At 61.4% G+C, this 12,648-nt stretch overlaps 2 protein-coding genes across 2 annotated transcripts; one reads left to right on the top strand and one right to left on the bottom strand.

Moving 5' to 3' along the window:
* The first annotated feature begins 4,873 nt into the window (after nucleotides 1–4,873).
* JSRP1 (junctional sarcoplasmic reticulum protein 1) lies at nucleotides 4,874–9,040 on the top strand. Its single transcript, XM_054465468.2, has 7 exons — nucleotides 4,874–4,924; nucleotides 5,960–6,098; nucleotides 6,816–6,853; nucleotides 6,996–7,116; nucleotides 7,510–7,683; nucleotides 8,300–8,391; nucleotides 8,508–9,040. Exons 2-7 carry the CDS (start codon nucleotides 5,996–5,998, stop codon nucleotides 8,958–8,960), a joined length of 981 nt encoding a protein of 326 aa, XP_054321443.1. The 5' UTR covers nucleotides 4,874–4,924; nucleotides 5,960–5,995; the 3' UTR covers nucleotides 8,961–9,040.
* A 176-nt stretch (nucleotides 9,041–9,216) lies between these two features.
* Nucleotides 9,217–12,580, bottom strand: AMH (anti-Mullerian hormone). Its single transcript, XM_054465457.2, has 5 exons — nucleotides 11,569–12,580; nucleotides 10,834–10,976; nucleotides 10,529–10,637; nucleotides 10,281–10,440; nucleotides 9,217–10,190 (listed from the first exon to the last, which is right to left on the bottom strand). Exons 1-5 carry the CDS (start codon nucleotides 11,978–11,980, stop codon nucleotides 9,332–9,334), a joined length of 1,683 nt encoding a protein of 560 aa, XP_054321432.1. The 5' UTR covers nucleotides 11,981–12,580; the 3' UTR covers nucleotides 9,217–9,331.
* Nucleotides 12,581–12,648: the final 68 nt, after the last annotated feature.

Here is a 12,648-nt window from a genome sequence, read left to right as displayed (position 1 = left end):
TTTGAGAGGCCGAGGCAGGAGGATCACCCGAGGTCAGGAACTCCAGACCAGCCTGGTCGACATGGCAAAACCCTGTCACTACTGAAAATACAAAAATTAGCTGGGTGTGGTGGTGGGCACCTGTAATCCCAGCTACTTGGGAGGCTGGGGCAGGAGAATCACTTGAACCCGGGAGGCAGAGCTTGCAGTGAGCCGAGATTGTGCCACTGCACTCCAGCCTGGGAAGACTAAGTCTTAAAAAAAAAAAAAGTCCGGGCCGGGCTCAGTGGCTCACGCTTGTAACCCCAGCACTTTGGGAGGCCGAGGCAGGCAGATCACTAGGTCAGGAGTTCAAAATCAGCCTGGCCAACATGGTGAAACCCCATCTCTACTAAAGATACAACAAATTAGCTGGGCGTGGTGGTGCACACCTATAATCCCAGCTACTCGGGAGGCTGAGGCAGGAGAATTGCTTGTACCCAGGAGGCAGAGGTTGTAGTGAGCCGAGATTGCGCCATTGCACTCTAGCCTGGGCAACAGGGCTGGACTCTGTCTCAAAAAAAAAAAGATAAAAAAAGAAAGTCCCACAGAGGCCCTGCGTCCAGGCTTTGCTTCTGGAAAAGCTGAGCCTTCCAGGAAAGGAATGCAAAGGGAGAATAAGAAGGTGAAAATGCTGTTGAGGCCGGGGTGGCTCACGCCTGTGATCCCAGCACTTTGGGAGGCCAAGGCAGGAGGATTGCTTGAGGCCAAGGGTTTCAGACTACCCTCGCCAACATAGGGAGACCTAGTCTCTTAAAAAAAAAAAAAAAGTTATTTATTTTGACCAGGGAAATGCAAATCGAAACCACAATGAGATCATGCCGTTCACACCCACTAGGCTGGCAATAAAAACACAAACAAACTGGAAAATGAGTTGGACGTGGAGAAGTTGGAACGCTCCTGTATGGCTGCTGGGCAGGTAAAACAGTTCAGTCACTTTGGAAAAGAGACTGGTGGCTCTTCAAAAAGTTAAGCATAGAGACAGGGCGTGGTGCCTCACACCTGTAATCCCAGCATTTCAGGAGGCCAAGGCTGCTGGATCACTTGAGCCCAGGAGTTCGAGACCAGCCCAGGCAACATGGTGAAACACCATCTCTACTAAAAATACAAAAATTAGCAGCTGGGCACAGTGGCTCATGCCTGTAATCTCAGCACTTTGGGAGGCCGAGGCAGGTGGATCACCTGAGGTCAGGAGTTTGAGACCAGTCTAGTCGACATGGCAAAACCCTGTCACTACTAAAAATACAAAAATTAGCTGGGTGTGGTGGCACACGCCTGTAATCCCAGCTACTTGGGAGGCTGGGGCAGGAGAATCACTTGAACCCGGGGGCAGAGGTTGCAGTGAGCCGAGATTGTGCCACTGCACTCCAATCTGGGCAACAAGAGCGAAACTCCATCTCAAAAAAAAAAAAAAAAAAAAATTAGCTGGGCATGGTGGCACATGCCTGTAATCCCAGCTCCTCAGGAGACTGACGCAGGAGAATCACTTGAGCCTGGGAGGCAGAGGTTGCAATGAGCAGAGATGGTGCCACTGCACTGTAGCCTGGGCGACAGAGTGAGACCCTGTCTCATAAATAGAAAATAAAAAAATTAGCTGCGTGTGGTGTCAGGCACCTGTGGTCCCAGCTACTCAGGAGGCTGAGGTGGGATGACCATCTGAGCTCAAGAGGCCGAGGCTGTAGTGAGCCCCGATTGTGCCACTGCATGCCAGCCTGGGTGACGGAGATGAGACCCTGTCTCAAAAAACAAACAAACAAATGAAATCATATATTTTGCAGCAACATGGATGGAGCTGGAGATCATTATCCTAAGTGAAATGACTCAGCAACCACCACCCGTCTTATTCCAGAACATTCTCGTCACCCTAAAATGAAGCTCCACCCCCATCAGCCATCACTCCCCATCCCCTTCCCAACCCCAGCACCCACACACATCCCCTTCCTGTCTCTGTGAATTGGCCTGTCCTGGACATTTCTTTTTTTTTTTTTTGAGACGGAGTCTCGCTCTGTCGCCCGGGCTGGAGTGCAGTGGTGCCATCTCGGCTCACTGCAAGCTCTGCCTCCCGGGTTCATGACATTCTCCTGCCTCAGCCTCCCAAGTAGCTGGGACTACAGGCACCCGCCACTATGCTTGGCTAATTTTTTGTATCTTTTAGTAGTTAGCCAGGATAGTCTCAATCTCCTGACCTCGTGATCCACCCAGCTTGGCCTCTCAAAGTGCTGGGATTACAGGCGTGAGCCACTGTACCCGGCCCTGTCCTGGACATTTCATAGAAATGGGATCACATACAGTGTGGCCTTCTGTGCCTGGCATCTCTCACCGAGCATGACATCCTTAAAGTGCATTCACGCCATGGCCGCAGTCAGAGCCCCATTCCTGTTCACGGCTGTGTGGTACTTCATTGTGTGGAAGTGCCACGCTGTGCTGATCCGTGTATCTGAGGATGGAACGCTAGAGCTGCCTACACCATGTGGCTGCAGAGAATCGTGGTGCCCTGAACTTGGGTGTGCAAATATCTGAGTCCCAGCTTCGGATTCCTTTTCGTAGATACCTAGGAGTAGAGTTTCTGCATCTTATGGTCGTTCTATTTTAGCTTTTTGAGGAACTGCCAAGCTGTAACATACTTTTAGGAGGGGCCAGGCACTGTGGCTCACGCCTGTAATCCCAACACTTCAGGAGGCCGAAGCGGGCAGATCGCCTGAGGTCAGGAGTTTGAGACCAGCCTGATTAACATGGTGAAACCCCATCTCTGCTAAAAATATGAAAATTAACCAGGCGCAGTTGCGCATGCCTGTAATCCTGGGTCCTCAGGAGGCTGAGGCAGGAGAATCGCTTGAACCCAGGAGGCGGAGATTGCAGTGAGCCAAGATTGCGCCACTGCTCTCCAGCCTGGGTGAGAGAGAGAGACTCCATCTCAAAAAAAAAAAAAACTTTTAGGAGGAAAAAATAAATCTAGGTTACAAACAAGATGTTCAGCCCTTCGCTAATTATGCCAGCTTTATAAAAATAAATATGGAACTAATAATAAAATCACAAGTTACAAACAGCAGAAAGAACACGTGAAACTATTAAACAGTGTCTGTTTGGGGGTGGGAAGATGACAGGTGCTTTACAGTTTTTGCTTTGAGCTTCTCTTGGTTTCCTGTTTGTGTCTGCCTTGTATCATACAGAAAAAAATGAGAAGTGTTTCTTTTTTTTTTTTTTTTTGAGACAGAGTCTTGCTCTGTCACCCAGGCTGGAGTGCAGTGGCGCAATCTCGGCTCACTGCAAGCTCCACCTCCCGGGTTCACACCAGTCTCCTGCTTCAGCCTCCCGAGTAGCTGGGACTACAGGCGCCCGCCACGACACCCAGCTAATTTTTTGTATTTTTAGTAGAGATGGGGGGTTTCACCGTGTTAGCCAGGATGGTCTTGACCTCCTGACCTCGTGATCCACCCGCCTTGGCCTCCCAAAGTGCTGGGATTACAGGCGTGAGTCACCGTGCCCGGCCAAGAGCCATTTCTAAAGCAGAGGGAAGTGGGGACTAGGGAGCCCCAGCCCTTGCTTTGCTGCAGGTGGGGTGGCCTTCTGGGTCTCTTGATAGTTCCTGGGGAGGCCCTATTCACTCAGAATTATTATTATTATTTGAGACGGAGTCTCACTCTGTCGCCCAGGCTGGAGTGCAATGATGTGATCTCAGCTCACTGCAACCTCTGCCTCCCGGGTTCAAGCGATTCTCCTGCCTCAGCCTCCCCAGTAGCTGGGATTACAGGCATGCGCCACCACGCCTCGCTAATTTTTGTATTTTTATTAGACACGGGATTTCACCATGTTGGCCAGGCTGGTCTCAAACTCCTGACCTCAGGCAATCCGCCCACCTCGGCCTCCTAAAGTGCTGCTGGGATTACAGACGTGAGCCACCGTGCCCGGCCATTCACTCAGGATTTTTAACACACAGGCCTCACCACCAAAATCCACTTCCCCTCTTTCCTCAGGACTCCCAAAGTCACCATGCTTTGCGGGTAGGGCTCAAACATCTGCATGCAGGCCTTAGAATGTGCCTTTGGGGGCTGAGAGAGCCCGGGTGCTCTCCCCAGAGCAGAGACGTCAGGTTTCTCTGCATGATGGTGTGGGAGCAGGCAGTTCGAGTGTATAAGCCTGCCAGAGCTGCAGTAACAAATGACCCCAAATAGGGTGGCTTTAAACACCAGGAATGAATGCATTGCAGGGGCTCCCGCCTGGGATCCCAGCACTTTGGGTGGCCAAGGCGAGCGGATCACACGGATCACTTGTGGTCAGGAGTTCAAGAGCAGCCTGGCCAACATGGGGAAACCCCGTCTCTACTGAAAAAAAAATACAAAAATTAGTCCCGGTGCAGTGGCTCATGCCTGTAATTCCAGCACTTTGGGAGGCCGAGGTGGGCGGATCACGAGGTCAGGAGATCGAGACCATCCTGGCTAACACGATGAAACCCCGTCTCTACTAAAAATACAAAAAAATTAGCCAGGTGTGGTGGCGGGCGCCTGTAGTCCCAGCTACTCGGGAGGCTGAGGCAGGAGAATGGCATGAACCCGGGAGGCGGAGCTTGCAGTGAGCCGAGATTGCGCCACTGCACTCCAGCCTGGGCAACAGAGCGAGACTCCATCTCAAAAAAAATAAAAGATTTACCGGGTGTGATGGTGCACGCCTGTAGTCCCAGCTGCAGGCGCTATGTCTCCCTGGGTGGCAGTGGCGAGTGCTGAGTAGGAGCAATGCCCTGCCCCACTGCAATGGCAGGGAAGGGTGGGGGACTCTCGGGCTGTGACCTCACTCCAGCGGGCATGCTGATTGGCCCACCCGCGGTCTCCGGCCACCTGTTGCCATCCATCACGGGGCCACCCTCCCCATCCTCCATCCTGTCCACAAGGCTCAGCAAAGCGGCTGGCGGGTAAGCGAGGCTCGGGGGTAAGGAAGTGAGGCTGGGGGAGTCCCAGGCAGAGGTGTGGGCTCCCATGGTGTGAAGGGGTGTTGCAGAGGACTGTAAGGGTCCCCAGTTCCTGGAGCTGCCCCCACGCACACCCAGGGGCCACACACCAGCCTCCCATGCTTCTTGGGCCCCTCCCCCACTGCCACGCGATAGGCCCCTTCCAGGTCTTGGAGCCCCAGGACTGGGTGGTTTTTCAGCCTAGATACAGGGACACCCTAATCCCAGCAGCCAGAGGCCATGGGGACCCTGAAGAGTACAGCTTTGGGTCTGACTTGAAGCTCCTTGCGACCTCCAGCCAATGGCGCTGTCTCTAGCCTCAGTTTCCTCATCTGTCATATGGGAACAGAGTTAGTGGGACAAGGCAGAGTACTCGGTGTCAGGATCAGAAGACTCCCCCCCACCAACCGGGACCCTCCTCCCCTGCCCTGGCCTGTCATGACCAGAGTCAGGATGGTTCTGCTGCTCGGGCCCGAGCCTGTAGACTCACAGGGTCACGCAGCGGGATGTGGGTGCCCAGAATGGCAGGTCAGGGTGGCCCAGAGGGAGACCCCATGAGAGCACAGGCCTGGGAGGGGCTGGGGCACCTGTTAGCCTGTCCCGCTGGCCTCAGGCACCAGATAAAAATAGTCCCTGGTCTCAGAGAATATGAGCTGACTCTGGGGCCAAGAGTTTCGGTTTGGGGTGCGTCTGGGACTCATTGCTGTGTTGTCCTGCAGGGGCTCCCGCCCTCTCTGGGCCAGAGCAGCCTTGGCTACTGTGCTGATGGATACTGGACCCAGCGAGGCTGGGCTATAAGGAGGGGAACCAGGGCAGGCATGCGGGGTCAGGGAGATGCCTGGAGTGGGCGCCGGGCCATGCCTGGCATGAGTGTGAATTTGCCGAGCGAGGGGTGGGAGGACGGGGCCTGTTAGTTGGTGTCCGCAGAACCTCCAAGTCAGGCCCAGGCCCATGGCAGGGACTCAGTAAATGCAAGACCTTTTTCCCCACCCCTCCCAGCCCGGCCTGGGACCTGCTGCTGCTCCAGCCATCTCCATGACAACCAGAGCCTGGGAGGAGCTGGATGGCGGCCTGGGCAGCTGCCAGGCCCTGGAGGACCACTCCGCGCTGGCCGAGACCCAGGAGGACAGGGCTCCAGGTACCCTTGTGGCGCTGGCGGGAGGAAGCCCTTCCCTGACGGTCCCCTTGAGCCAGGGGGCCCATCTTCAGAGACTAGAGCTTCTTAGCCTCCCACACTGGACTGGCTTATACTGTGCTCCCCGTGTTCAACCCCTGGCCCTCATTTCTGCCTCAAGGGTCTGTAAGGAGCCCCCAAGGAAGACAGGCGCTGGGCCACACAGATCTAGGTTCAAATCCCACGTTGCCACTGAAATGCGGTGTGTCTTCGGGCAAAGCTCTTTCCAAGCCTGTCTGCTTTCTTTATATTTTTATTTATTTTTATTATTTTTTTGAGACAGAGCCTCGTTCTGTCTTCCATGCTAGAGTACAGTGACATGATCATAAGCCACTGCAGCCTCGACCTCCCAGGCTCAAGTGATCCTCCTGCCTCGGCCTCCCAAGTAGCTGGGGCCACAGGTGCAGGCCACCACGCCTCGCTAGTTTTTTTTTTTTTTTAGAGGTGGGGTCTCACTATGTTGCCCATGCTGGTCTCAAACTCCTGGGCTCAGGTGATCCTCCCACCTCAGTCTCCCCAAAAATGCTGGGATTCCAGGTGTGAACCACTGTGCTGGCCTCCACCTACTTTCTTATCTATAAGATGGGGTTAGTCACCCGCACATCACCCAGCAGTGCCAGGGGAGAGGGTGGGATTGGCCTGGGGGTCCCCACAACCTTGACTCTCTCTCTGTTCCCACAGCAACACCCAGGCTGGCCGACTCCGGCAGCCCGCCCCACGTGAGTAGCTGGGACCCTCAGTCTTTAACCCAGGACGCCTGGGGAGTTGGGGACAAGCCGACCAAGGGAGGCAGGTGTGACAGCCCACGGGAAGGGTTTGGCACTGGAAGGAAACATGTGGAATGTCTCATGATAACCACAGGACTCTCAGGAGCCGGTGGCTGAAGGCCGCAGTGTGGATACCAGGCCCAAGAAGATGGAAAAAGAGCCTGCCGCCAAGGGGACCCCAGGAACGGGGAAGGAGAGGCTGAAAGCCGGAGCGAGTGGGTTTGCAGGAGGCATGGGTGAAGTGTGGAGTGGGAACGGACTGGTGTGAGGCTTAGGTCCCGGAGCTGGGTCCTTGGATCTTGGAGGGTGGTGTCCTGGTTGAGTGGCGTCGAAGTGTGGCAGGCAGCGAGTCAACGGGCGGGGAGCCTCTAGTAATGCGTAATAATACCAGCTAAGCCACTCAGCTCCGGGAACTTACCTTCCAGAAACTCTAGGCATCCCCGTGCAGCTGCGGGGCACCCGGGGCTGGGTTCACCTGCGCCCGAAGCCGCACAGGCAGGCAGGGAGAGCCGAGTTCAGGGCACAGGCCTCTCTCTTGTCCCCTGCGCCCGGGGAAGGGGGTGGCGCAGAGCCAGTGGACACAGCGCAGCGCGCACTTGCCCCCGCAGGCCCTCGGAGCGTCCCCGCGCGCAAGAAGGCGCAGACCGCGCCGCCCCCGCAGCCGCCGCCACCGCCCCCGGCCCTGAGCGAGGAGCTGCCCTGGGGAGACCTGTCGCTCAACAAGTGCCTGGTGCTCGCCTCGCTGGTGGCGCTGCTGGGCTCGGCTTTCCAGCTGTGCCGCGGTGAGCGCAGGCTCCCCAGAGGTGGGGCGAGGCTGGGGTCCACCTGTGCGCCTGTTCCTCCAAGGAAAGGCCCTGTGCCGCAAGGGTGGGGTCTGGGAGCCTCCTCTCCAGGGCTGGGTCTTGCATGCCCCCAGAGTTGGTTTGTGCATCTCCCCTTAAGTGACGGGCCTTGCGCGCCCCTCTCACCCCGTGTGGACCTTTTGCGGGGCCCATTCCCCTCGCCGCGAGTAGGTTCTGGCTTCCGGATGGACCTTGTGCAACCCCTCCTCCCGCGTAGCGTTCTGCGGCCTTCCTCTTGCGCCCTCTCTGGGGACCGCTCAGCTCGTGAGCGCCCCCCGGGGGCACTCCTGCGACCCCTCCCTTGCCTGGGGCCTCCTACAGCCCGTGGTCGGGGGGAAGAATGACCAATTGAAGGAGCGAGGTTCGGAGGAGGGGCGCCGCAGCAGCGGAGTCCCGGAGTCCCTTCCCACGGCTCGGGGGCATCCTTAGCCTCAGCCGTACCGGGGGAGCCCCACTCCAACTGTCCAGGGAGGGGGGCTCTAGGGGTGAGGGAGGGATGGACAGTGTGGTCCGCGCCTCGGCCCAGCTGACTCGGGTCCCGACCCTGTCGCTGCAGACGCCGTGGCTGGGGAGGCAGCACTCCAAGCACGTGCGCCCGAGCCCTGGGTCCCGCCAAGCTCAGCCCCGAGGGAGCCATCGTCGCCCCTGGTAAGCGCTTCCTTCCACTGACCGCGGGCAGTGGGACCTTCATCCCCAGGGAAAGAAGGAGCCCGGGCCGGGGGGAAGGTGGGCGCTTACCCCAGGACCCCACTCTGTCTTGGCAGCCTAAGTTCGAGGCCCAGGCGCCTCCATCAGCGCCGCCTGCGCCCCGGGCCGAGGCAGAGGTCAGACCCAAGATTCCCGGGAGTCGGGAGGCTGCAGAGAAGGACGAAGAGGAGCCCGGCGAGGCCACCGGAGAGGCCGTCCGGGAGGACCGTGTGCCCCTCGCAGACCGGGGACCCAAGGAGAGGCCTCGGAGAGAGGGGAAGCCGCGGAAGGAGAAGGAGAGGCCGAAGAAAGAGAGGCCGCGGAAGGAGAAGCCACGGACCGCCAGGGAGCCCCGGGAAGCCCTACCCCGACGCTGGGAGTCACGCGAAGGGGGCCACCGGCCGTGGGCACGGGACTCCAGGGACGCCGAGCCCAGGAAGAGGCAGGCCTGGGTGTCCCCGAGGCGTCCCGACGAGGAGCAGCAGCCTGGGAGTCGCCAGAAGCTCCGCGCAGGCAAGGGGCGGGACTGAGCCGGCCCCGCGCCCGAGTCCAGGGACCCCTTCTGGACGCCCCGCGACTCTGGCGAAATAAAGCGAGTGCTGCGGCCGCAGAGTCACCTGCTCCTTTACGCCTGGACCCGGCACCGAGTCCGGGGCCTGAAAGACGGTGGTGGGGCGTTTCAGGCAGGGGAGAGACCGCGAGCTCTACAGGGCGGACCCGAACCGTGCGCGAGAAGAGATGGCAAGGGAGGTCCCACGGGCCCCCTAACACGCACGGACACCCCACCCGGTTGCTTGCTGGTCTTTATTGGGGCGATGCTTGGGGTCCGCATAAATATGGGAAGGGGTGCGAGCTGGGGCGCGTCCGGACCCTCGGGGCAGGAGTCCGCGCGGCGCAGGGGTCACCGGCAGCCACACTCGGTGGCCACCATGTTGGGCACGTGGTGCGCGCTGATGCGCTCCTCCGACAGGCTGATGAGCAGCTTGCCCGCGTAGGCGGTGGGCACGCAGCAGGGTGGGCGCGCCAGGGCGGCCCCACGGGCCTGCATCTTCAGCAGCAGCACCACGTGGTTGCCGTAGCGCGGGTTGCGGTCTGACTGAGGCCAGCCGCACACTCCCTGGCAATTGTTGGCCTGGTAGGTCTCGGGGATGAGTACGGAGCGCTCGGCGCGGAGGTCTACGCTGAGCTCGCGCAGCGCGCACGGCCCGTCGGCGGCGGTGGCCCCCGCGCTGCGCTGTGCCCGACCCGGGCCGCGCGGATCCCGCCCGCGCCACTCCACGCGCAGGCCCTGCAGCGCCTTCAGGAGCAGCAGCGCTCGCAGGGGATCGCCGGGGCCGCCGGGGCCGCCTGGGCAGAGCGCGAGCAGGCGCGCCAGCAGCGGGGCTGCGTCCGGAGGCAGACCGGGGAGGCTGCGCAGCTCAGCAGCTGCCGCTTGCAGCTCGGCAGCCACGCGGCGCGCCAGGGCTGTGGCCCACGGCGCCGACGGGGGGTCGTGCAGGGGCGCAGGATCCCCGGTGGTGGCCGCAGTGGGCCTCAGCAGCAGCAGCAGCGGCTCCTCGCCGTCGAGCAGGCGCTCCAGCGCCGCGGGGTCCGACAGGTTGACCAGACCCTGCGGGAAGCCGGCCAGCGCGTCGGGGTCCAGGGCCAGGCGCAGCGCGGAGGCCCGGGCCGGGGGGCCCCGCAGCGCCCGCACCAGGCGTGTGAGCGTCTCCAGGAAGGGGTCTGCCCTGGGTGGCGACTCCTCGAGTTCCGCAGATGGCCTGGAACCCGCAGTTGGGGGAGTTGAGAGCGGCCACGAGGCCACGCCGCCCCCGCCCGCTCCTGCCCCGTGCCCCGGTGCCTGCGCGCACCTGGGCGGCGGGAGGGGCACGGTGTCCAGCTGGCCTTGCGCGGGCAGCGGCGCGGGCTCGGACTGCGGCAGCAGGAGCAGGGCCGGGGTCATCCGTGTGAAGCAGCGGTGGTCGTCGCCGAACAGCAGTGCCTGCAGCCGGGCCGTACTCAGCGGGGAGCCTGCGGTGGGTGGGCGCGCGGCTGGCTCAGGGGCTGGGGGCCCGAGGGCAGTCGACCCGGCGCCCCGTCCCTCTCCACGCGGACCTACCCTCTCCGCGGGGTTGCAGGGTCAAAGCCAGCCCGGAGCCGCGCCAGGCCCCCGCAGGGCGGTCCACCGCCAACGCCAGGTAGCGGGTGTCCCGGGACGGGCAGAGGCTCTGCGGAGACCAGGGCTCAGCCCGGCTGGATGAAGGCTTACCCAGCCCCGCTCTACCAGCCCCGCTCTACCAGCCCCGCTCTACCGGTCCCCTTCCATCTTCACTGGTTCTACGCTGTTCTCAGTACTGCAGACCCTGCAACAAATCCATGCCCCCCGCCGCGGCCCGGGCACTGCCCCATGCAACTCCCTGGTACCTGGGCACCCGGCAGCCCAGCCCTCGTCACAGTGACCTCAGGGCCAGGCCCAGGGTACAGCACCAGCAGCGCCAGCTCTGGGGGGGCAGCTCCTCCAGGCGGGGGCTCCTGGAACCTCAGCGAGGGTGTCGGCTCCCAGGTCACTGCAGCGGGGACAGCAGGGGACGCCTGAGCCATTGAAGGCCACACCCCCCGGGAGTCTTTGGGATCCATCCCTGCCGCTCTGGCCACTGTGCAGGGGACCTCGAGCGGGGGACGAGGGTGCCCCTCTTCGCTGCCTTTCTGCAGCCAGGGAGCGGTGACGGCCGGGGCAGGCAGGGGCTGCGTCTGAGGCTGTGGGTGGGGCTGCCGCCCTGGGGTCTCTGGGTTGGGGTGCCCGATGAAGCCCCTTCCCCGCAGGGAGTCTCCCAGGCCAGTGGCCCCGAGAACAGGCTGGGGCTGTGGGAAGGAGGGTTCCACTGGCCCCAAGCCCTGCGTCGTCTTCAGGCGTGGCGAGAAGGCAGCAGCTCTCTCCCCCGCACTGCGGCAGGGGCAGGTCTAAGAGCTGGGCTTCGGGGACAGGACAGAGCGCGGTGCCCACCTTCCGGGCCACGGACCCGCAACCCAGTCCTAGGAACAAGACCACAGCCTCCCTGCCCAGGGTGGGGGCTCTGCCAGCCCCTGATCTTCCCTAGGAGGACCCGGCCCACCTGAAGGAAGCAGGCGGTGCCAAGCTTGGGGCTGGGCCCCACATACCTTCCTCCAGGTGCAGGACCACCAGGCGCTGCCCCCCAGGGTCCCGCAGCCAGGCCCCCAGCCGCCGTAGAGAGGGCAAGGCAGCCTGCCTGTCGCCGGTGCTGCAGACCCCGAAGGTGGCCAGGTCTCGGGGGCCCCAGCGGGCCCGCTGCACAGCCCCCAGGAAGGCCTGCTCATAGGTGCTCAGAGCCCCCACCACCCGCAAGGGGGAGCCGCTGCCATTGCTGTCCCCGCCCAGCGCCACCAGGCACAGAGGCTCTTGTGGGCTGCCTGGCGGCCAGTCCAAGTCTTCTGGGAAGATGAGGCCACCGGTGCCCACAGCTGGCTCCTCTGCTCTGAAGGCCTCAGTGCCTAGCAGAGCCCCCAGGGCGGACAGCACTAGGGCCAGGCCGGTGAGAGGCAGGTCCCGCATCGTGGGTGCTGCCAGGGGCTGGGATGCCCGCCTTAAGTAAGCCGAGTGGAAGGTGGGGTGTTTGTGCAGGACAGACCCCTATCTCCTCTGCCACGACCTTGGGGGACAGTGCCCGGCGCCCCCACTCCAGGCAGAGTGGCCTTCTTAGAGAGTCCTTTCTGTCCCTGGCAGCCTATCTCCCTCCTCAGTGATAGAGCTGGGCCTGATGTGTCAACATGCTGTCCTTGAGGGCCATCCCCAGAAGACACAGGAGTGGGAAGCAGGCTGGGAGTGATGGTCAGGCAGCCAGACTAGACAGCGCTGGGGGCGGGGGGCCCAGATGTCCTGGGTGCTGAGGTGTGGGCCTGGAGGAGGGTCCCAAGTCAGTAGGGGCGCCGCGTCCCTGCTCACCCTCCCCACTCCTGGTGGGCTATCTGGAGACCCCAAGGATATCATGGAGTCTGCTCTTCCCTCCCCAGAACAGGACCCCAGACCCCCTCCTAGCTGGCTGGTGGGGTCTGTCCTCCACCAGGCCATCTCCAAGGTACAGCCGTCTCTCAGGCCTCCCACAGGTGTCTCCTGGCCGGCCCCAGGCCCTCCCCAGTCGGCCCAAACTCGGGGATGGTGCTGTGCCCGGCACTCCCACACACACTGACACAAGAGGGCGGGCGCTGCAGACATCAGTGCGC

The sequence above is a fragment of the Pongo pygmaeus genome, chromosome 20, assembly GCF_028885625.2.
Source record: "Pongo pygmaeus isolate AG05252 chromosome 20, NHGRI_mPonPyg2-v2.0_pri, whole genome shotgun sequence".
Taxonomy (NCBI): domain Eukaryota; kingdom Metazoa; phylum Chordata; class Mammalia; order Primates; family Hominidae; genus Pongo; species Pongo pygmaeus.
Note: the sequence above shows the minus strand (reverse complement) of the source record. Positions and strands in the feature narration are given on the sequence as shown.